Genomic DNA, 22576 nt, shown 5'->3' on the forward strand with positions numbered 1-22576 from the left:
GATAAAACAGAGAAGAAATGAACTTTTTAATAAATGTTTATTTCATTTCCGATTAACAACAATAGTTTTTGTTTATCAAATATATAAGTCCATAACAAACATCAATCAGAAATGTTCAGAGCTTTTCTTCAGCCAATTTGTTCAATAGATTAATGATCATACGAAAAATTATTTTATTAATTGCATATAAATCTAAAATTAAAAAATACAAACAAATGAAGGTATGTGGAGATTTTGAAAGCATTAACAACTTAACACATTGATGAGAAATTACTTCATCGGAAAAGTCCTTTTTTAATATACAACTATACGACTACGCGAGTATTTCCAAGAAAGTCGACAATGTTTTTTCGCTGATATCCTTTCTGACAAATAATCAAAGAAGCTGTGAAAGGGATGCCGTTTTTAAGTTTTACTTTTGTCACAAAATATAATGTTTATTCATGATCTTCTACATCTATAACTAAATGTAAGTAAGATCTCATACAGAAAAACTCGTACACGTGTAGTGCAAACACAGATATTGCGAATTCATGGATACAGCGAAGTTATATTTGATCCCCAGCTATATAACTTAAACAAATTCCCTATAGGGGGATAACGAATTACGGATATAGCGAAATGATTTTACAGGTCCCAGAGACTTCGTTATAACCAAGTGGATAATCATGTATAGTTCAAGGCGATATTTAACAAGCAAGTAATAAGATTAATAATATATGTAAAGTACATACATGTTGTTAATCCCAAATGTAAACATAAACAGTTTAATTAAACAACGTATTTATTAAATTTAACGCTCTATCTAGTCATACCTAGGACGCTTCAGACAGACCCTGAAGATGATGTGCTCTACAAAAAAATAAAGAAATCTTAACAGTGTCTATTGCTCGGCCATAATCCATGAGCGAAAATAATTTTTGTCAAGGAAGTCCTAAAGAAGAGCAACAAACCTGTTACTCTGGCGTTTGCTTTCATTGTAGACGTATTCACGCTCTTAAATTTATAATTCCGTGGGTAAAAGACCAAAAATATAGAAGTATGTCGGCCGAACATCACGGGGTTTTAAGTGATATTCACAGTAAAAAAGAGGGATATAAAAGTTTTGATGGAATATTTTCAGGAGACAGCAGTTCAGTGCGCGGCTTTTTTGAAGGAATTTTAAATTGGTTCCTCTGCCGCCGGGGAAGTGATTCCGATGATTCGTTCGGAGAGGAAAAAGACGAGGAGTCCCGAGTACGAACCTTGGGGACCCTGGAGGGGATTGTGGCACCAGTGGCTCTGAACATGTTCAGTGTATTGCTCTTTCTCAGGATAGGTATGATATATTTTTTCACAGTCCAATGCTAAATCAAAAACAGTCAATCCTAAGTAATGCAGGCAGAAATAAGTTTACTCAGTACTTGAGAACGGCATACCTTTAGATAAATATATGTACTGTTTGGGCTAATGCTAAATATACACTTCTGTAATTAATAATTTTAAGAAAATACATGTAAGAGTAAAATTTGAAATATTTAATACACTGACTTAAATATTTAAAGTGAAGGGGAACAATGTGTCTCATATCTACAAATTTTCTTTGCTTGTTTTAAAGTATCTTTAATATAATATATTTAATCAATATAATGCCTACATCCTTAGAAAATTAATGGTTACAACTAATTGCAATAAAATGCGCAACCTGGGAATTATTTTTTCCTGCACTGGTTGTAGCATTAATTGAATTATGCAACAAAAAACTTAATTAAACAAACATGTCATTTAAGGTACAAAACCAAAGTATTATAATTATTGCTTGCTTGAGTATCTTGAATATCTCATTTAAAATTTGAATTTTTAGTCAAACTGAAAAGGTCTAAGATATATATTTATTGTATACTAAAATATTCCTATAGAAACTATATTTAGAGAAACTTAGTTTTATTTGATGGAACATGATACTTTTGTAGAAATCGCCGCCTTTGAAAAGATTGCAGATAGCTTTATGGAGAGCAGGACCATAATTAAATTGCTATAACATTAGAGATAAGGTTTTAAGTTTCAAATAATCATTTTCTAACATTGTAAAACGAACATGACTTGAAAGGTTAAAGTGTATTTTATACGTAGCAAATAATGACAATGTTGTTGTTTTATATTTCTTTCGTGTCGCTTATTGAATATTTGATGCGAATATTAAGAAAAACAACTGCAAGGAATTTGTTTCAAAAATCAGCAGAAATTCGATGTCGTCCATCGTCATGAAACCCATGTCTAGTCATAAAAGTATCTTTCTTGTACGATCTTTACACATGATCGAATTTTTACCCCATACTTACCCTTAATGCGTTGTTTCTACTTCACTATCTGAGAATATGTCACTGCCTTCTGGTTATGCAGTCAATTGATAGATGTTAGAAGATTTCTCTTTGTCTTACACTTCATCCTCTTGAATTGTCGTTGCCCTCGTTTTATATTTCTGTTCACATATATGAATTGCTTGTATATTTTCTTTCATGAAATTATGAACGAACCTTTTTTCACCTTTTATTATTAGTAATATGATTTTAGTAATATGATATTTTTTTCAGGTTTTGTGGTTGGCCAGGCAGGCATTCTAGAGTCGGTGTTACAGCTTATATTAGCCTACTTTATCTTAGTGATGACAGTGTTGTCAATCAGTGCTATATCAACCAATGGAGCAGTAGAAGGGGGCGGAGCCTACTGTATCCTTAAAATTCATTAATTTTTATGATGAACATTCATTTCTAAAATTGCACAGGAGTATTTAAGTTTGGAAGAAAACAAAGATTTATTTCCATGTGGATCAGACACATTATATTGAACTGGAATAAACGACTTCACAATGCCTAGCTCTCATATCTATTTCATGTTTCTTTGATTATTTACGATAGAAGTCGAATAGTTACTAAATTATATGATAAACTAGATCGTTTCAGCGTTTCCAATGACACATTATTTGTGAAGTAATGTTTTGCCATCACCAGCATCTTTTTTTTATTTCTAATTTTTTCCTCTCCCAACGTATTTGATACTCAAGAACAAGCTCTGAGTATGATCAGATTTAAAATCAGATTGATTACCTATTTTGTATTGTTTGTATTGTTTTATTCCCTATTTTCAGATGTGTTTTGTTTGTATTGTTTTATTCCCTATTTTCAGATGTGTATTGTTTGTATTGTTTTATTCCCTATTTACAGACGTGCTTTGTTTGTATTTTTTTTTTTATTCCCTATTTTCAGATGTGTATTGTTTGTATTGTTTTATTCCCTATTTTCAGATGTGTTTTGTTTGTATTGTTTTATTCCCTATTTTCAGACGTGTTTTGTTTGTATTGTTTTATTTCCTATTTACAGACGTGTTTTGTTTGTATTGTTTTATTTCCTATTTACAGACGTATTTGTTTGTATTGTTGTATTCCCTATTTTCAGATGTGTATTGTTTGTATTGTTTTATTTCCAATTTACAGATGTGTTTTGTTTGTATTGTTTTATTCCCTATTTTCAGATGTGTATTGTTTGTATTGTTTAATTCCCTATTTTCAGATGTGTTTTGTTTGTATGTTTGTTGGTGGTCAATCACTACTTGTAATCTTCACCTTTCAACATGAACAATTAAATAAGACATTAAAAAATTATCCTGTCTGAGTAGGGTTGTCACCCGAGGGTGATTACATGTACATGTGATGAAATCTTCAAAACAGTCCATAATTGCAATTCCTTACCTAAATATAGATATGATAAGCCGTGCTTTAGGACCTGAGTTTGGAGGAAGCCTTGGTTTTATATTCTTTGTGGCCAATCTTTTATCCGTGAGTCTGTCTGTGTTTGGTTTAGTGGAAGCCATGATCGAGAATTTTGGACCAGGCGGTAAGTATTGATCGATCAGTTGACAATCATTGATCAATAACAAATTAATAGACTTCCTTAAAGTAAATGCATGAATGAAAATTTTCACGAATGTATATTGAAAAATTTAATTTAAAAGGAAATTCCCAATTTTAAATCTAGTTCAGATGGAAAAGGATTGAAGAACAGTAGTGACGCATTTTTAAAAGTTTGAATTTAGCAATTTACATTAAAGAAAAAAGATACCAAACAGAAACATTAAGGTCTTCTGTTGGAATAGGCTATATATGTACCTTTTAAAAATGTATTTTGTTTATCTAAGAGACAAAGAAAAAAATATTTTCATTATAATTAACAGGAACATCAATAGACCATCCATTTTTACAAGGTGACCATGACTTCTGGTACAAGTATCTGTACTGTTCAATAGTCCTCCTGGTTTGTCTGGGAATCTGTATAGTCGGAGCTGACATGTTCGCCAAAACATCCCTGTTTATATTTTTGGTAAGTACTATGAGCATTCAAGAACAGAGTATCTATTATCTATTCGAGTTTTAATACAAAAATTTCCAGTTCTACAAACACCTGGATATTGTTGCTATATGACTAAAGCAAAGGATCTCGCAGTGTACAGTGTTAAGAACTTGGAAAATGGAAAATTAGAAATAAAAAATCCTTGGAGGATGTCGAATATCTCAATGTCAAGCACGGTTAAAAAAAAAAGTGGGAATGAAAATAAATGTATTTAAAATTCGCCATTATTAGTGAATAAGGTTAATGGTGCCAAAATAAAGTTTTTACTGTTATGACAGTATAATTTTTTTATATTTTGAGAATACTTAGAAGAAGTAGAAATACTTATATCTATATAATCATGACTGTCTTTATAGAAGAAAAAGAATGATTTATTGTATATATGTTGTTTTATGTCTATTCAATAAATTTTCAATCATATGGAGATTTAACCTTATGTTTTTTATAAATGCTTCAATTTTACTTAGAATTCCGAACAAACCTGTATTCTGCAAATACCTACATTGACACGGGTCTTCGGATTTTAATATTTCATTTGAAAATTTCTAGACTTTCAATTACAATTCAGGGGCCTTGGTGAAGGAATGAGCATTACCTATGTTTACTTCAGTTTACTTCGAAGTTTAAGGAAAATTATTGTGTTGTGAAATTCCATTTCGTGCTTGGAAAATGTTAAGCAGTGATGCATATGGAATTTTATTTCGAAATGATCATGAATTCATGCGTCTCTTTATATCTCAAAAACAATGAAAATTACCCTCCTTATACGAGTATTAGTGTTTTCACAATATGATTTAAACCCTGGCTCCTGGTCACAAGGTGAATGATCTTGCAGCTAAAACCGGGCTTCTTAAACCGCTGTAAAATATTTATATTTGTAGGTTGTTTTAATATGCCTCCTTTCTGTATTTGTGAGTGTGTTTGCCGAAAGCTCAACAAAACCGATAGAATATGCACAACAGGCACAGTACAACCATGGGAAAATAAACAGTTCTCAATACTGTCACGTAGTTAATGCCAGCGGCTTTGTGCAAGATTCAGCAAACTACACTGGACTAAGAACCGCTACTTTTCGTCAGAACCTGTTTTGTGAGTTTATTATGTTTTGTTGTTTGCACTACCAGAAAACGCACTTTTAAATTATAAATCATAATGCATTATACATGCACATTGTGGTCTGATTAGTTCATCATGTCCTTTCATAACAAGCAAGGTATAGGATTGCAAAGTGTAAAGAACGTGACAAAAATAGTAAAATTGGAATGAAACTATATGCCGAAAATTGACATCTAAGCCACAAAAGTGGCAAATAAGACATTTGATATGTTCACAATAAGTTCCATAGAGAACTGCTGTAATTTTTATTTATTTTACAGCTTATTATGAGCGGGATTACAGCTCTATGAACAAGATGACCTTCACCTCTGTATTCTCTATTCTGTTTTGCTGCGTGACTGGAATGCTCACCGGAGCAAATATGTCAGGTCTGTCAACATTAAAAAAATATGAACTAAAAACATGAAAAAGGCAACAGTTATTTTACGTTGTTATTAATCTTTATCACATTGTTACTGTTTTGGGGAATTGATTTCTTTTATTTGATAATTTGACATTTGATTTAATCTCAGAATGCAATCGATGCATAATAAATTATTTCTCAAGGGAAAGTCATATTGATATTACCATGAGCATGAATATAAAAATTTAATGCATTGTAGGAGAAACAAATGTGTAAGGGTATTTCCAACGGAAGACCTTCTACTGATTCTGTTGGTAAAGATCATTACCGGTATTCTTTTTTTTTCTTCTGCTTCCTAGACCGCAACTTTGAGGCCTAATATCTCGCTCATTTCTCAACGGATTTTGCTTAAATTTTCAGACGTTATAGACGTTAATAAACTCTATGAGAATGCTGTCAAAATTTCAAAAAGCCACTTCTGATTTTGAGTTATTTCCCATTAAACGAAAATTTATAGGCTTTCGTTTCCAGACAAAGGCTCAGAGACAGCTAAAGCTGGAGCAGAAATTCTACTGATTTTAGATAATAGAAGGATTGAAGTTGTGCAAATCGGTTTTTGTTTTTCGATTTCTCTATTCAAAATGGCGCTATATAGGGGTCAAAAATAAGAACGCTTAAAAGAACCAAAAATTACTCATATTTTTCTTTTTATCTTCTAAACTAAAAATAATTTGTTAAAATATATAGAATATAATTTGTGCAAAATTAGAACATCTTTCAAATGATATGTAGAAAAAAGGGCTGACCCCTAAATTAAGGGACCTAGAGGGGCTAAAAGTTTTTTCCAGATATCTCAAAAAGTATCGAAAATTTGTTATACATCAAAGAAGCAAAGTTGTTCAAAATATCGAGCTTCATTTAATAGGTCGTCAAAATACGTCCGGCGACGTCACTTCCGGTCGAATCGGAAGAAGTCAAAAAATGTATATTTTTGCCGTTTTTGACAGGTTTTTGGGTAACATGTGTCACTAGAAGCTTAAATAATAATTTTCCGTCCGTCGTCGTCACTTCCGTTCAAACTGGAAGTACCAAAGAATTGCTTAATTTTGCAATACTTAACATAGATTCGGAGGATTAACCCAATTTTGGACTTCATTACTCCTTTTTTTAAATGAGTTACTTCCGGTCAAACAGGACGGAAGACCTACTCGTTGCTTAGCAACGAGCTCGGCTCTAATTTTCTCTATGTTTGTTTGTTTTTTTATCTTTCATTAGTTTTTTTTTTATTAAATTTTCTTGTTTTGTTAACTAATTTATTTACTTTTTGGTACTGTCGACAGTTTATGTACGTGACATTTTACAGATTTTTCTAAAATCTGAAAAAGATGTAAATATGAATTGAACTGTTTTCTTTCAAAGGCGAATTAAAAAACCCTAGTAAGGCTATACCCCAGGGTACACTTGGAGCTCTGATGTTGACATTTACAACATACATCATTGAAATAATTCTAATTGGAGGTTCGTGTGATAGGTAAGCATTATAATGCAACATTGCATCAAATTTCAGAGTCTTAGCCTAATTTTAAGAAAAATTGTTTAGCAACTAGAATACGTTAATACACACGAATAAAAATTTGAATTCAATTTCTGTTTTTCAAATCTTAATGCTATATTGTGAGAATTATTTATTTATTTTTTATTTTTTATTTTTTTTATTTATTTATTTTTTTTTTGTCAAACAACTTATAACAGAAATGGTACAATATCAATAAAATTTGCTTGACTATTTTGAAATAAGACTTTATCGTCCTTTTCTATTTCTTTTTTTAAAGACTTATTCATTTTAACATAATAAAAGCTATGTGATGCAAAAAAAATGCGAAAATAAAAAAAGTATTCAATTTTTTTTTACCGATTTATCCAATCTTAATGCTACACCGAGAATCTTTTTTGTTTATTTGACAACGATTTTCATCTAGAATTTTTATGTATTCAACATAAGTGTTCTAAAATATGAAGAAAATGCAATTGTTTAAAAAGGAGAATTATTTAAAAGAAAAAAAATATATGAATTATTTTAAAATAATGGTACATGTTCAACCTTAATTTTGTATATGCATTATTACAAAAAAAATACCATGATATTAAAGTTTATCTTTCACTTTCCATTTTTTTCCCCTAAAAGTACCTAAGATTTTCTTTGTGGTCTATTTCCCCAATGTTTTATTACAGATGCCTTTTGCTGAACAACTATGTTTTTCTGCAAGAAATCAACCTCTGGAAACCGTTTGTTCTGATTGGAATATTTACCGTCACGTTGTCTGCTGCTCTGGGAAACCTCATTGGGGCATCAAGAATTCTCCAGGCACTGGCTAATGATCATCTCTTCTGTGCGTTTTAAATACTGTAAAATTATTACTGTGGGGTTAATTTCTTTATTCTTAAGGAAACATTTGTTTGTTATATGCTATTATATGACGTATTTCTGTCGATTTTGTTTTTTCTTTGAGGAAAATAATTTGGAAGTAGGGAAACTTTACTCAGAGTCTTTTGAAAGGTGTTGGGTTAGGTTCATTAAGATCTGAAAATGAAAAACACAGATGCCCTTTAAAAAATTAACAATGTATAGAAAGTCATATCTGCTGTTTTGAAGCATCTCTACATAAAAAACATCTTGTTTTTAAGGGTGTCTTTTGAATCCTGCAACCATCACCACAAAGTCAGAGAATCCTTACGTTGCAGTCCTGATATCATGGTTTATAATACAAGTAAGTAAAACAATTACTATTGTATTAAAATTCATTTCAGAAAAAACAAGATGTGTTTGTAAAACACTGATGCCCCCGTATGGCAACATAGCAAAGATTAAGCATTTCTTAAATGCAAATTTAATTAATTCGTACCAAAAGTAGGGTATTCTCACTGGAAAAAATTGATTGTGAAATTTGAAAGTATGCCAATGTTAAGGTTTTTCAATGAGTACAAAAATCTCCAAGGTCAAAAGGTCAAGGTCATTGGCATCCAATGAAAGGTCTTGCCACATAGAATACTTATGTAGAGCTGTGAAAAGGATGTCGTTTTTAAGTTTTACTTTTGGTACAAAATATTAAGTTTATTCATGATCTCCTACATCTAAAGCTTAATGTAAGTAAGATCTTATACAGAAAAACTCGTACACGTGTAGTGCAAACACAGATATTGAGAATTCATGGCTACAGAGAAGTTATATTTGATCCCCAGCTATATAACTTAAACAAATTCCCTATAGGGGGATAACGAATTACGTATACAGCAAATAATTTTACAGGTCCCAGAGACTTCGTTATAACCAAGATTTACTGTATAATCATGTATAGTTCAAGGCTATATTTAACAAGCAAGTAATAAGATTAATAATATATATAAAGTACATACATGTTGTTAATCCCAAATGTAAACATAAACAGTTTAATTATACAACGTATTTATGAGATTTTACGCTGTATCTAGTCATACCTAGGACGCTTCAGACAGACCCTGAAGATGATGTGCTTTACAAAAAAATAAAGAAATCTTAACAGTGTCTATTGCTCGGCCATAATCCACGAGCGAAAATAATTTTTGTCAGGAAAGTCCTAAGGAAGAGCCACAAAACTGTTACGCTGGTGTTTGCTTTCATTGTGAACGTATTCACTCTCTTAAATTTATAATTCCGTGGGTAAAAGACCAAAAATATAGAAGTATGTCGGCCGAACATCACGGGGTTTTAAGTGATATTCACAGGAAAAAAGAGGGATATAAAAGTTTTGATGGAATATTTTCAGGAGACAGCAGCTCAGTGCGCGGCTTTTTTGCAGGAATTTTAGATTGGTTCCTCTGCCGCCGGGGTAGTGATTCCGATGATTTGTTCGGAGAGGAAAAAGACGAGGAGTCCCGAGTTCGAACCTTGGGGACCCTGGAGGGAGTTGTGGCACCAGTAGCTCTTAACATGTTCAGTGTATTGCTCTTTATCAGGATAGGTGTGATATTTTTTTTCAGTTCAATGCTAAATCAAAAACAGTCAAGCCTAAGTAATGCAGGCAGAAATTAGTTTACTCAGTACTTGAGAACGGCATACCTTTAGACAAATATATGTACTGTTTGGGCTAATGCTAAATATACACTTCGGTAATTAATAATTTGAAGAAAATAAGAGTAAAATTTGAAATATTTAATACACTGACTTAAATATTTAAAGTTAAGGGGAACAATGTGTCTCATATCTACAAATTTTCTTTGCTTGTTTTAAAGTATCTTTAATAGAATACATTTAATCAATATAATGCCTACTTCCTTAGAAAATTAATGGTTTCAACTAATTGCAATAAAATGCGCAACCTGGGAATTATTTTTTTTCTGCACTGGTTGTAGCATTAATTGAATTATGCAACAAAAAACTTAATTAAACAAACATGTCATTTAAGGTACAAAACCAAAGTATTATGGTTATTGCTTGCTTGAGTATCTTGAATATCTCATTTAAAATTTGAATTTTAAGTCAAACTGAAAAGGTCTAAGATATATATTTATTGTATACTAAAATATTCCTATAAAAACTATATTTAAAGAAACTTAGTTTTATTTGATGGAACATGATACTTTTGTAGAAATCGTCGCCTTTGAAAAGATTGCAGATAGCTTTGTAGAGAGCAGGCCCATAATTAAATTGCTATAACATTAGAGATAAGGTTTTAAGTTTCAAATAATCATTTTCTAACATTGTAAAACGAACATGACTAGAAAGGTTAAAGTATATTTAATACAAAGCAAATAATGACAATGTTGTTATTTTATATTTCTTTCGTGTCGCTTACTGAATATTAATTTTGATGCGAATATTAAGAAAAAAAACTGCAAGGAATTTGTTTCAAAAATCAGCAGAAATTCGATGTCGTCCATCGTCATGAAACTCATGTCTAATCATAAAAGTATTTTTCATGTACGATCTTTACACATGACCGAATTTTTACCCCATACTTACCCTTAGTGTGTTGTTTCTACTTCACTATCTGAGAATATGTCACTGCCTTCTGGTTATGCAGTCAATTGATAGATGTTAGAAGATTTCTCTTTGTCTTACACTTCATCCTCTTGAATTGTCGTTGCCCTCGTTTTATATTTCTGTTCACATATATGAATTGCTTGCATATTTTCTTTCATGAAATTATGAACGAACCTTTTTTCACCTTTTATTATTAGTAATATGATTTTAGTAATATGATATTTTTTTCAGGTTTTGTGGTTGGCCAGGCAGGCATTCTAGAGTCGGTGTTACAGCTTATATTAGCCTACTTTATCTTAGTGATGACAGTGTTGTCAATCAGTGCTATATCAACCAATGGAGCAGTAGAAGGGGGCGGAGCCTACTGTATCCTTAAAATTCATTAATTTTTATGATGAACATTCATTTCTAAAATTGCACAGGAGTATTTAAGTTGGGAAGAAAACAAAGATTTATTTCCATGTGGACCAGACACATTATATTGAACTCGAATAAACGACTTCACGATGCCTAGCTCTCATATCTTTTTCATGTTTCTTTGATTATTTACGATAGAAGTCGAATAGTTACTAAATTATATGATAAACTAGATCGTTTCAGCGTTTCCAATGACACATTATTTGTGAAGTAATGTTTTGCCATCACCAGCATCTTTTTTTTATTTCTAATTTTTTCCTCTCCCAACGTATTTGATACTCAAGAACAAGCTCTGAGTATGATCAGATTTAAAATCAGATTGATTACCTATTTTGTATTGTTTGTATTGTTTTATTCCCTATTTTCAGATGTGTTTTGTTTGTATTGTTTTATTCCCTATTTTCAGATGTGTATTGTTTGTATTGTTTTATTCCCTATTTACAGACGTGCTTTGTTTGTATTCTTTTTTTATTCCCTATTTTCAGATGTGTATTGTTTGTATTGTTTTATTCCCTATTTTCAGATGTGTTTTGTTTGTATTGTTTTATTCCCTATTTTCAGACGTGTTTTGTTTGTATTGTTTTATTTCCTATTTACAGACGTGTTTTGTTTGTATTGTTTTATTTCCTATTTACAGACGTATGTTGTTTGTATTGTTGTATTCCCTATTTTCAGATGTGTATTGTTTGTATTGTTTTATTTCCAATTTACAGATGTGTTTTGTTTGTATTGTTTTATTCCCTATTTTCAGATGTGTATTGTTTGTATTGTTTAATTCACTATTTTCAGATGTGTTTTGTTTGTATGTTTGTTGGTGGTCAATCACTATTTGTAATCTTCACCTTTCAACATGAACAATTAAATAAGACATTAAAAAATTATCCTGTTTGAGTAGGGTTGTCACCCGAGGGTGATTACATGTACATGTGATGAAATCTTCAAAACAGTCCATAATTGCAATTCCTTACCTAAATATAGATATGATAAGCCGTGCTTTAGGACCTGAGTTTGGAGGAAGCCTTGGTTTTATATTCTTTGTGGCCAATCTTTTATCCGTGAGTCTGTCTGTGTTTGGTTTAGTGGAAGCCATGATCGAGAATTTTGGACCAGGCGGTAAGTATTGATCGATCAGTTGACAATCATTGATCAATAACAAATTAATAGACTTCCTTAAAGTAAATGCATGAATAAAAATTTTCACGAATGTATGTTGAAAATTAAATTTAAAAGGAAAGTTCAAATTTTGAATCTAGTTAAGATGGAAAAGGGTTGAATGAAGAACAGAGTGACGCATTTTTAAAAAGTTTGAATCAGCAATTAATATTAAAGGAAAAAGATACCTTAAAGAACCATTAAGGTCTTATGCTATATATATACGTTTTTAAGAAAAGTATTTTGTTTTCCTAAGAGACAACGAAAAAATATTTTCATTATAATTAACAGGAACATCGATAGACCATCCATTTTTACAAGGTGACCATGACTTCTGGTACAAGTATCTGTACTGTTCAGTAGTTCTCCTGGTGTGTCTGGGTATCTGTATAGTCGGAGCTGACATGTTCGCCAAAACATCGCTGTTTATATTTTTGGTAAGTACTGTGAGCATTCAAGACCAGAGTTTCTATCTGATATTTATATAAACTAAAATTCCAATTTGACAAACACCTTGATATTGTTGCATTACGACAAAAAGATATCATCCCATTGCACATTAAAGTACCGTACTTAAAAATGGTAAAATAAAAGAAGATACATGGAGGGTGTCGGGTAGCTCAATGTAAAGCACAGTTAGAAAGTAAACTGGGAATGATAATATATAAAGGTCGCCATTATTAGTGAATCAGGTCGCCATTTATGTTATATTCTGTTACATATTTCAATTTATATTTGTAGGTTGTTGTAATATGCCTCCTTTCTGTATTTGTGAGTGTGTTTGCCGAAAGCTCAACAAAACCGATAGAATATGCACAACAGGCGGAGCACAATCATGGGAAAATAAATAGTTCTCAGCACTGTCACGTAGTTAATGCCAGCGGCTTTGTACAAGACTCAGCAAACTACACTGGACTAAGAACCGCTACTTTCCGTCAGAACCTATTTTGTAAGTGTATATTTTTTTCCACACATACCTGTTTTAATATTTTATCTGAAATGCACTCAGAAAACTTATACTGAAATTTAAATGACAAGATATGGAGATAAGAAACTGCATTCAATATTTAAGTCCATTTAACAATAATAGGAGCAGTGCAAACACTGTCCTCCGAAACATCAGAGGTGGGATCAGGTGTCATGGAGGAGTGAGAATACCTTGCTGACCAGTCACACTCGTAGTGTGCTATTTTTCATGATCGCTAAATAACGGAAAAAATCCGTCGTCATTTCAATGTATAAATAATGGACTAACAATTCGTATGAAAACCCACAGTCAGCATTTGACAAGGTGATTGTATCGACCATAGAAATTACTAAATGATGATTTTAAACGAGACTGCTCATATTCATCTTTTATCAACTTGCTTGTCAATAATTTACCTCGTTTTAGAAATTGTTCATACGTAGAGCATGCTCTTGTGTATCGAATCAACTTAGATATATACACTATATATGCAGGTGATGAAGGTATATTGCTGCATAAGTAAGGGAAGTGGACGATACAAATGTTAAAGTCGTCAGGTTTATCATAAAACTTGGCTATTAGATTATTATTAACGTATTTTTCAAGTAAAATATCCAAGTTGGAAATAGGTGTGTCAAACTCAGTGGCATCTTTTATCTCAAGCTCTCCTGGAGATATCGTATCGACGTAGGAATGGAAATTACCATTGTTGACAATACGTCGTAAATATATCTGAAAGTCAAGCTGAAGGCCACAACAAATGTTTTTCTTCATATGAATACAAAAATAGGTCTGCTAATATCAGAGGGCAATATGGGAATTTATCAAGATTGTTGGGAACATTGTCTCCAAAAACCACATAGATATTGTCAATCAGAAACTCAAGCATCTTCTTGATGTCAACTTTAGAGGACTTGCGTGTTTTAACCAGAATTTGTTTTAACAACATTTGTTAGAACATATGAAGACAGGATCGAAATCGTTCAAAAACGGACGTTTCCTGAATATGAAGAGCAGGGAGCAGTGATAAAATTCAGCGTTCCCAGAATAACACCTGCAGAGACCCAATCTGTTAAAAAAAAATTGAAAACACAGTAAAAGAAGTTCTCATTTGTATTTAAGCGGCATGTAATATTTTCGGAAGGACCAGTTTACAGGATGACATGCATAAAGAAAAATAATGTTTCCGATATTGCAGTGCGGGTAAAAATAAATTTCGTAACGCGATTTTTGCCATATTTCTGTAATTAAATTGTTTAACGTGCACAGAGGTTGGATGATTTGCAGGATATGACACAGGCATTGTTGAATATTATTGTACACTATTACTTCGTAGAAAATTTGTTTTGCATCTTTTTTTAATTCTACAGCACATTATGAGCGGGATTACAGTTCAATGAACATAATGACCTTCACCTCTGTATTCTCTATTCTGTTTTGCTGCGTGACTGGAATTCTCACCGGAGCAAATATGTCAGGTCTGTTATCACTACAAAAGAGCTCAAATGCCAAAGTATTTGACCTTGTTATAAATTGTCATCACTTTGTTTTATGGAGAACATAATATTTTTTTTATTTGATAATTTGATATATTATTTAATTTATGACATTTTTGTATAATCGAAGCATTATAATTTTTTTTCAAGGGATACAAGTTATTTTAACATGCTACAATTATCAATATGAGTTGAAAAAAATCTGTTTTCTTCAAAGGAGAATTAAAAAACCCTAGTAAGGCAATACCTCAGGGTACACTTGGGGCTCTGATGTTGACATTCACAACATTCCTCATCGAAATAATTCTGGTTGGAGGGTCGTGTGATAGGTAAGCATAACAATTATTATTCTTGTATGAAACACTGCAACAAATTTCAAAGTCATTTTACAATTTAAATATAACTTAATTCGCAACGAGAAATACAAATCTCATTTTGAATTTCATTTCTGGGGTTTTTATGCTATATTGTTAATTTTTTTCATTTGTCAAAAAAAAAAAAAAAAACAATAGAAAGTTACTGCCCAAATCGACATTTTTGAAATAAGTCAGTATCTTCTTCCTGTTTATTTCAATTTATTCATTTCAACATAATATGTTGCCATGGGTTACCAAAAATGTGCGAAATTAAAAAAAGTCTACATGGTTTTTTTTTCTGATTCATCAAATTTAATGCTATATACATTTACTCTTTTTTGTAATTTGACGACGATTTATATGTTGTATATTCATGTACATGTATTCTAAAAATATGCGGGAAAAAATTACATTCTTTAATAACGAGGATTAAAAAAAATTGGCATAACTTAAATAATGGTACATGTACATGCTAATACAAAATTTTATGAACAGTTATTAAAGTATATGTATCACTTTTCTCATTCGTTTTGTTTAATAACAAAATCTTTTTTTCTCTAAAAGTGACACAAAAGTGGTCAATAATTCCCTTGTTTCGTTACAGATGCCTTTTGCTGAACAACTATGTTTTTCTGCAAGAAATCAACCTCTGGAAACCGTTTGTTCTGATTGGAATATTTACAGTCACGTTGTCGGCTGCTCTGGGAAACCTCATTGGGGCATCAAGAATTCTCCAGGCCCTGGCTAATGACCGTCTCTTCTGTGCGTTTTAGATACTGTAAAATTATTACTGTGGGGTTAATTTCTTTAATCTTAAGGAAACATTTGTTTGTTATATTAATATGATTATTATTATTAATATTATTATATTATTATATTATTATTATTATATTCGTATTATTTATTCCCGTCGATTTAGTTTTTACGTAGAATGAAATAATTTGGAAGACGGGAAGATTTTTTTCAGAATCTTTTGAAAAGTGCTGGGTTGGGTTCATAAAGATATCGACATATTTTAATGGACGAGACTAAGTTTGTATGTTTAAAGCGTGGAATGTATCAAAATAAGAACACAGATGCTCTGCTCTTGAAAAAAAAAATAACAATTTATTCAAAATCGTATCTGCTGTTTCGATGCATCTCTACATGAAATATCATGTTTTAAGGGTGTGTTTTGAATCCTGCAACCATCACCACAAAGTCAGGGAATCCTTACGTTGCAGTTCTTATATCATGGTTTATTATACAAGTAAGTAAAACAATTAATATTGTATTAAAATTTATTTTTAGAAAAAAATAAGTATCAATAATATATATTATTATTATTATTATTATTATTATTATTATTATTATTATTATTATTATTATTATTTTTAAATATTTATAAAGCGCCCCATATATTAAACTCTAAGGCGCTGTACAAGCAATATATGTAAAACAAATAAAACTTAAAAATTTACATCAATCACATTCATATTATCAATGAAACATATGGAGATAAGGAACAGTATTAAATGATAAAAATCCATAAAACAATACAAAATAAGATATAGTTGACATGGACCTCCGAAAAATCAGAAGTGGGATCAGGTGCCATGGAGAAGTAAGCATCCTCTGTTGACCAATCACACCCGTCATAAAAACGATGCTCAGAAATTACATGCAATAATGCTTCTAATCTCCTTCTTTCCTAGTTGATCCTGCTAGTCGGGTCACTGAATGCGATCGCTCCCATTACTTCAGTGTTCTTTTTGTTGTCCTATGCTTCAGTGAATTTGGCATGTCTGGCCTTGGAACTAGCTGCAACACCCAACTTTAGGTAAGAAGGATATGGAGAAAGTTTATTGTCCATTTTATACAAAATAAGAACACCTCGAAACATCAGAGGTGGGATCAGGTGCCATGGAAGAAGCAACCGGACCCGCCGTGTGCTCGTTGTCATAATCAGGAAATTAAAATGTGGTCAATTTTATATAATGGACTAACAATTTGGTTGTTATATTCATTCAATGATAAATTGTATTTGCTGACAAGGTCATTGTATCGACCATAGAATTTTGAAATGATGACTTTAAACGAACGTTGATATTCTTGTTTCATCAACTTGCTTGTCAATAATTTGGTCGTTTAAGATTGTTTACGTAGAGCATGCTCTTGTATCGAATCAAGTGTATGTGAAGGTATATTGCTGCATAAGTAAGGGAAGTTTAGAAAAGTTGTATCACGTTTATCATATCTTGGTTGTTAGATTACCATTAGTGTCTTTTTCAAGTAAAATATCCATTGTGTGTGTATCTTTTATCTCAAAGCTCACCAGGATATATCGTGTCGACGTAGGAATGGAAATTATCATTATTAATTGACAATACAATTGATATTCTAAATGTCATTTTGAAGGCCACAGCAAGTGTTTTCTTCTTATCACGTAAAAGATTTTGCATAAATTCTGCTTCATATGAATAAAAAAATAAGTCTGTAATAAAATTTGTACCCATGGGAATTCCAATAGATTGTTCTCCAAAAACCACATAGATATTGTCAATCAGAACTCAAGCATGAAGATGTTATCTTCAGATACTTATGTGTACAATCAGAATCTGTTTTAACAAAATAATCAAATGAATAATGTTTAAGTAAACTTACAGTTTTTTGCTTTCAGCTGTCAATGATAGCTTGGATACACCATTAATTTGTGTGGGGAACAGTAAAGTTGAAAATAAGTTTTTATGCTGTTGACACCCAACTCTTGTGATTTCAAATTGTCCAAAAGTGGGTAAATTTTTAAGAACGTGACATCTTGAATATATAGTTGTACAGTAGAAGTTTTTCCTTCATCACTTCAGTATTTTTTCATTTATTGGAACCTGCAATGTATCTTTGTTTGTAAGGATTCTTATGAAGTTTCGGAATCCCATATATATAAGTGTATGCTTCTATTCATTATGGCTCCTGTGGAATATTAAAAGTATTCAAAACTGACAGGTGATTTTGAAGAATTTCTTCCTTATCTTCCAAAGAGAAGTATATGTATAAGTAGGATTACCACTTTAGAATTAAATCCAAGTTCTTCTAACACAATTTATATTGCCTTACAAGTCGAAGTAAATGTTGCACCTGCTTGAGTCGGCAGGAACCATACGTACTGACGTGTACATATATCTAATTTTTTTTCACTTCTAATTAAAACACAGAAGGATAATGGTTTTCATTTTGCCCCTCATCTTTTAATACGTACTTTAACATGGATCTGATACATTTAATCCAGCCTGACAAGGCTATGATGTCTTACAAAGAAAATTATTGTTTCATAAGAACATCACCTGTAAGAAGAATTTTAAAATGTATGTGTTTTGTACCAAGAATTTTATATTTTCATACCCAGCTTTAAATTCTTTTCGTGGCACACTTGTGGTCTGATTGGCTCTATAGTAATGTGATTTCTGGTAAGTTTCGTGTACACCCCAGCACGCCATTGTTTGATGCTTCTACTGATTATCATATTACTTCGGTCACTTCCTGCACATATATCAGGTAAGGTTTTAAGAATCATTATTTCTTTTGTAGCTTTTTGCACTTTTCATTGGTTACATGGGGTGTAAAAAAAATAAACGCTGACATCATGCAACTTTCATAATGAAAAGACCCATGTGCACAACTACCTGAGTAACTTGAGTGATGTTTTAATTTTAAATCTAAAGTATTGTTTAACTATCCCCTTCCTTTTTAACATATTACACTACCACATACGGTAATTAGATATTAGTTTCAAACTGGACATTATATAAGAATCTTTTATATCAGATTTTACCTAAATATATCTGTAATACGGAAAGTATATGTTTGAAAAATATTTAACAAAAAATTTCACTAACCAAGGATGCTTTCACATAAGCTTAAACTTTTATGAACCAGTGGTTCTTGAGAAGAAGATTTTTAATGACCCCACTCTATTTTTGTCGTTTCTTTATTATCTCCCTTTGTAAAGAGACTTTGATCTTTATTTAAACAATTTAAACTTTTCTTCACCAAAGGATGATTTGTACCAAGTTTCTTTAAAATTGGTCCATTGGTTCTTGAGGAGAAGTCGATAATGTGAAAAGGTTACGGACGGACAGACATTATATTAAGGGATGGATCTTTTATATCAATGTTCTGTATACGAAAAAAACAAAACTTTTTTTTAAATACAATAAATCCTTAGAATTTGCGAAAAAAAAAATTACTGCGACCATTTAATATTTGTAGGTGAGAAAGTATTTACTGATGCTGGATTCACGGAAGGACCATGTAAAGTATTGGCGTCTGCAGATCTTACTTATGGTGTCTAATCCAAGACAGTGTTCAGAACTCATCCACTTTATCAATGACATCAAGAAAGGTGGACTGTTTGTGATTGGCCATGTCAAACTAGGATTTTTAGATTCGTTTGCTGAGGATCCGATTCTGGTAGAAAACCCAAAATGGATGGGTCTGATTGACCACCTTAAAGTGAAAGCATTTGTGGAGGTGACCCTAGCTAATACTGTGTCAGATGGTTTACAACACTTATTAAGGTTGTCTGGAATGGGAGGAATGAAACCTAATACTGTTTGTTTGGGGTTTTTTGATGATGCTAAACCAAAGGACATGCTAAGTATGAACAGTACAGGAAGGAAGCAAAGCTTTTTCAAACGCTTGGAAGATAAAAAAGATAACATTGAAAATTTGTTCGTGAATATCAGGAATGAGGTTGATTCAAAACATATTACTTCTTCAGAATATGTCAAACTTATTTCTGATTCACTGAAAATGCAGAAGAATGTATGCTTATGTAGGCATTTTGATCAATTTAGTAAGCAATCTATTGTACAATCAAAAAAGCAACTTTTCATTGATGTCTGGCCATTGAATATCTTAAGACCTGACACTGTTCACTTTTTTGACAACGCCAGCCTTTTCATGCTACAACTGGCCTGTATTTTAACCATGGTACCCGACTGGAAATCCAAAACAAGTCTCCGAGTCTTCTTGTGTATAAATTCACAGAAAGACAACGCCTTCCAAATGCAGCAAAAACTAAACAGTTTTCTCCACCAGCTCAGAATCAAAGCCTCAGTACAGATTGTCACCCTGGATCATCTGGTACATTACATGTCCCAAATGTCTGGGAATAGCAATGGAACAGTAAAATTGACAGAGGAATTTAACCCAGTCCCCGAGGAATTCATTCATGCAATAAACCAAATGATTCTTTCTTACTCCAGTACAACAGCAGTGAGTTTCCTGTACCTCCCTATTCCTCCAGTGGATACCAGGGATTATGAGACCTATCTAACCAGCCTGAAAATAATGTCAGAAAATCTCCCTCCCACTGTGTTTGTTCATGGATTACATCCCGTTACCTCAACAACTTTATGATATTGAAGATTTACTTTGTAAAATATTTCCACATCTTTATAAAGTCAATTTTATCAAGCATAACGCTTAATATTCGGAATATAGTATAAAGTATAGTATAAAGGATAAAGAATCATACATTTACTAATTGATAGAATGTTTGAACGTCAATCCTCTTATCAATCGTTCGATCGGTGAAAGATTCGGTTTATTGGTTTTCCTATTTACAAGACTTTACTATATTTTAATGGTGATTGTCATATGTATTCGTGTTATATCGTAAGCTTTGCAACTTTCACCTCAAATATTTCAATCTTGAAACCTTTAAAAAAAAAAAAGCTTTAAAAATCTGATATATTTGAAATTACATTCTGTATATAATATTTTATAAATGTATAAATAATAAATAAATGTAAATAATTTTCCGGTAGAAATTTGTTGCAACGGCTGTATGAATACAGTTGACATTCCTAAAACTAGTACATGTATCTCCTGTACAATTGTTAATTTTGTTATCTTTTTTTCACTATAGAAATTTTGTATTTTGACGATTGCGAGCATATACATTGGAAATTTAATCAATAAAGGTCTTGATATAGCATTGACTTTTCAGATAACTGTGGAATTTAAAAGAAATGCCTTTTTTAAAGGCAAATCAATGATAGCGTATTTGTCAAAAGCCTGTCTCGGTTTAATATTTGATCTCACTTAAGTAGCGCATGAGTGAAGGAGGGACAACATTTTATTACAAGTTTTATGTCAGCTGCCCTGCTGTATTGTTTACTCTAGGCTTATTTTTTTATAGATCTTTAGTTGTTCTTTATGATTAACTTTAACTTTTTTTTATTTAATTCTACTTATGATTAATGTGTAAATCTGTTGGAAAATATCAGAACATTTTGACAAACAGTTGACGAATACTTCGGCCTTCTCGTTACAATATAAGCTATCGGCAGTGTCGTTGTGCCTACCTCATCGTAGATATGCCTTGCTGAAATCGTAGATTTAATGTTTATGATCAAGTAAATGTTCAACCAAGTCTCATTCGTTACTTCTCACTAAGATATTACCAGAAGTGAAGGAAATACTTCAAGAGCACCGTTAAACAATATATTCAAGAAGTGGTGTGAACTAGTTTGGATACTCAAAAATTCCAAAGAACTTTTGGACAATTTGAAATCACAAGATTTTACCAAAATAAACACCTTTAAAATTTATGACTTTTCAACTTTATACACAAGCATTTCCCACGATAAATTAAAGTCCATGCTTTTTGATATCATCGACAGCTCTGCTTTTTCAATAAAAAAATGGAACTCGTTAATATACTTACCTGGTTATTGGTCATGTGCAAAATTATTTTGTAAATTACAGATGATACAAACAATATTTTTTTTTTTTGGAAGATACTTAATATCATGTCACAAGTTCAGAAAAGTGGATAATTCTTAGATTTTTTTCTCCAAAGAACTGGAAAATGAAATAGACTTGGAAACTATAAGTAATATTTCAATGAAAAAACAAATCTAGACAAATCACACTCAGTAAAGGTTTACAGATGAAAACAAATTTCAGAATATGTTATCTTGGTGCTAAAAGTGTAATAAAAACTTTTGAAAAAAATTCCAAGCCGATTGAATTTTATGAGTAAAAACAAAATGACAGTAATTCAGCAATATCATATAGACTAAATTTTACCATTTTACTTGTCCTGATGAAATTCACCTGGCTCGGTATACTTTTCTAAGGTTTATATTACATTTTCAGCACCAATTTAACATTTTCTAAAATTTGTTTTCATCTGTAAACCTTTACTAAGTGTGTTATGTCCATAGTTGTAATTTTATTTTTTTCCTGTTTTACTTTTTCATTTTCCAGTTCTTCGGATAAAAATTCTTAGAATTATCCACTTTAATGAACTTGTGACATAATATTAAGTATTTTCCAA

At 31.6% G+C, this 22576-nt stretch overlaps 1 protein-coding gene across 1 annotated transcript; it reads left to right on the forward strand.

Annotated features, from left to right (window-relative positions):
* The first annotated feature begins 1041 nt into the window (after positions 1 to 1041).
* On the forward strand, positions 1042 to 20831 carry LOC134228446 (solute carrier family 12 member 9-like). Its single transcript, XM_062710104.1, is given in 12 exon segments — positions 1042 to 1318; positions 2574 to 2708; positions 3738 to 3872; positions 4210 to 4355; positions 13175 to 13382; positions 14771 to 14878; positions 15114 to 15225; positions 15857 to 16014; positions 16419 to 16501; positions 16947 to 17071; positions 18629 to 18812; positions 19498 to 20831. Coding segments are annotated over 12 exon segments (2823 nt in total). The 3' UTR covers positions 20650 to 20831.
* Positions 20832 to 22576: the final 1745 nt, after the last annotated feature.

This window comes from Saccostrea cucullata, unplaced genomic scaffold, assembly GCF_032062105.1.
Source record: "Saccostrea cucullata isolate Sc308-1 unplaced genomic scaffold, CSIRO_AGI_Scuc_v1 ctg623, whole genome shotgun sequence".
NCBI lineage: Eukaryota > Metazoa > Mollusca > Bivalvia > Ostreida > Ostreidae > Saccostrea > Saccostrea cuccullata.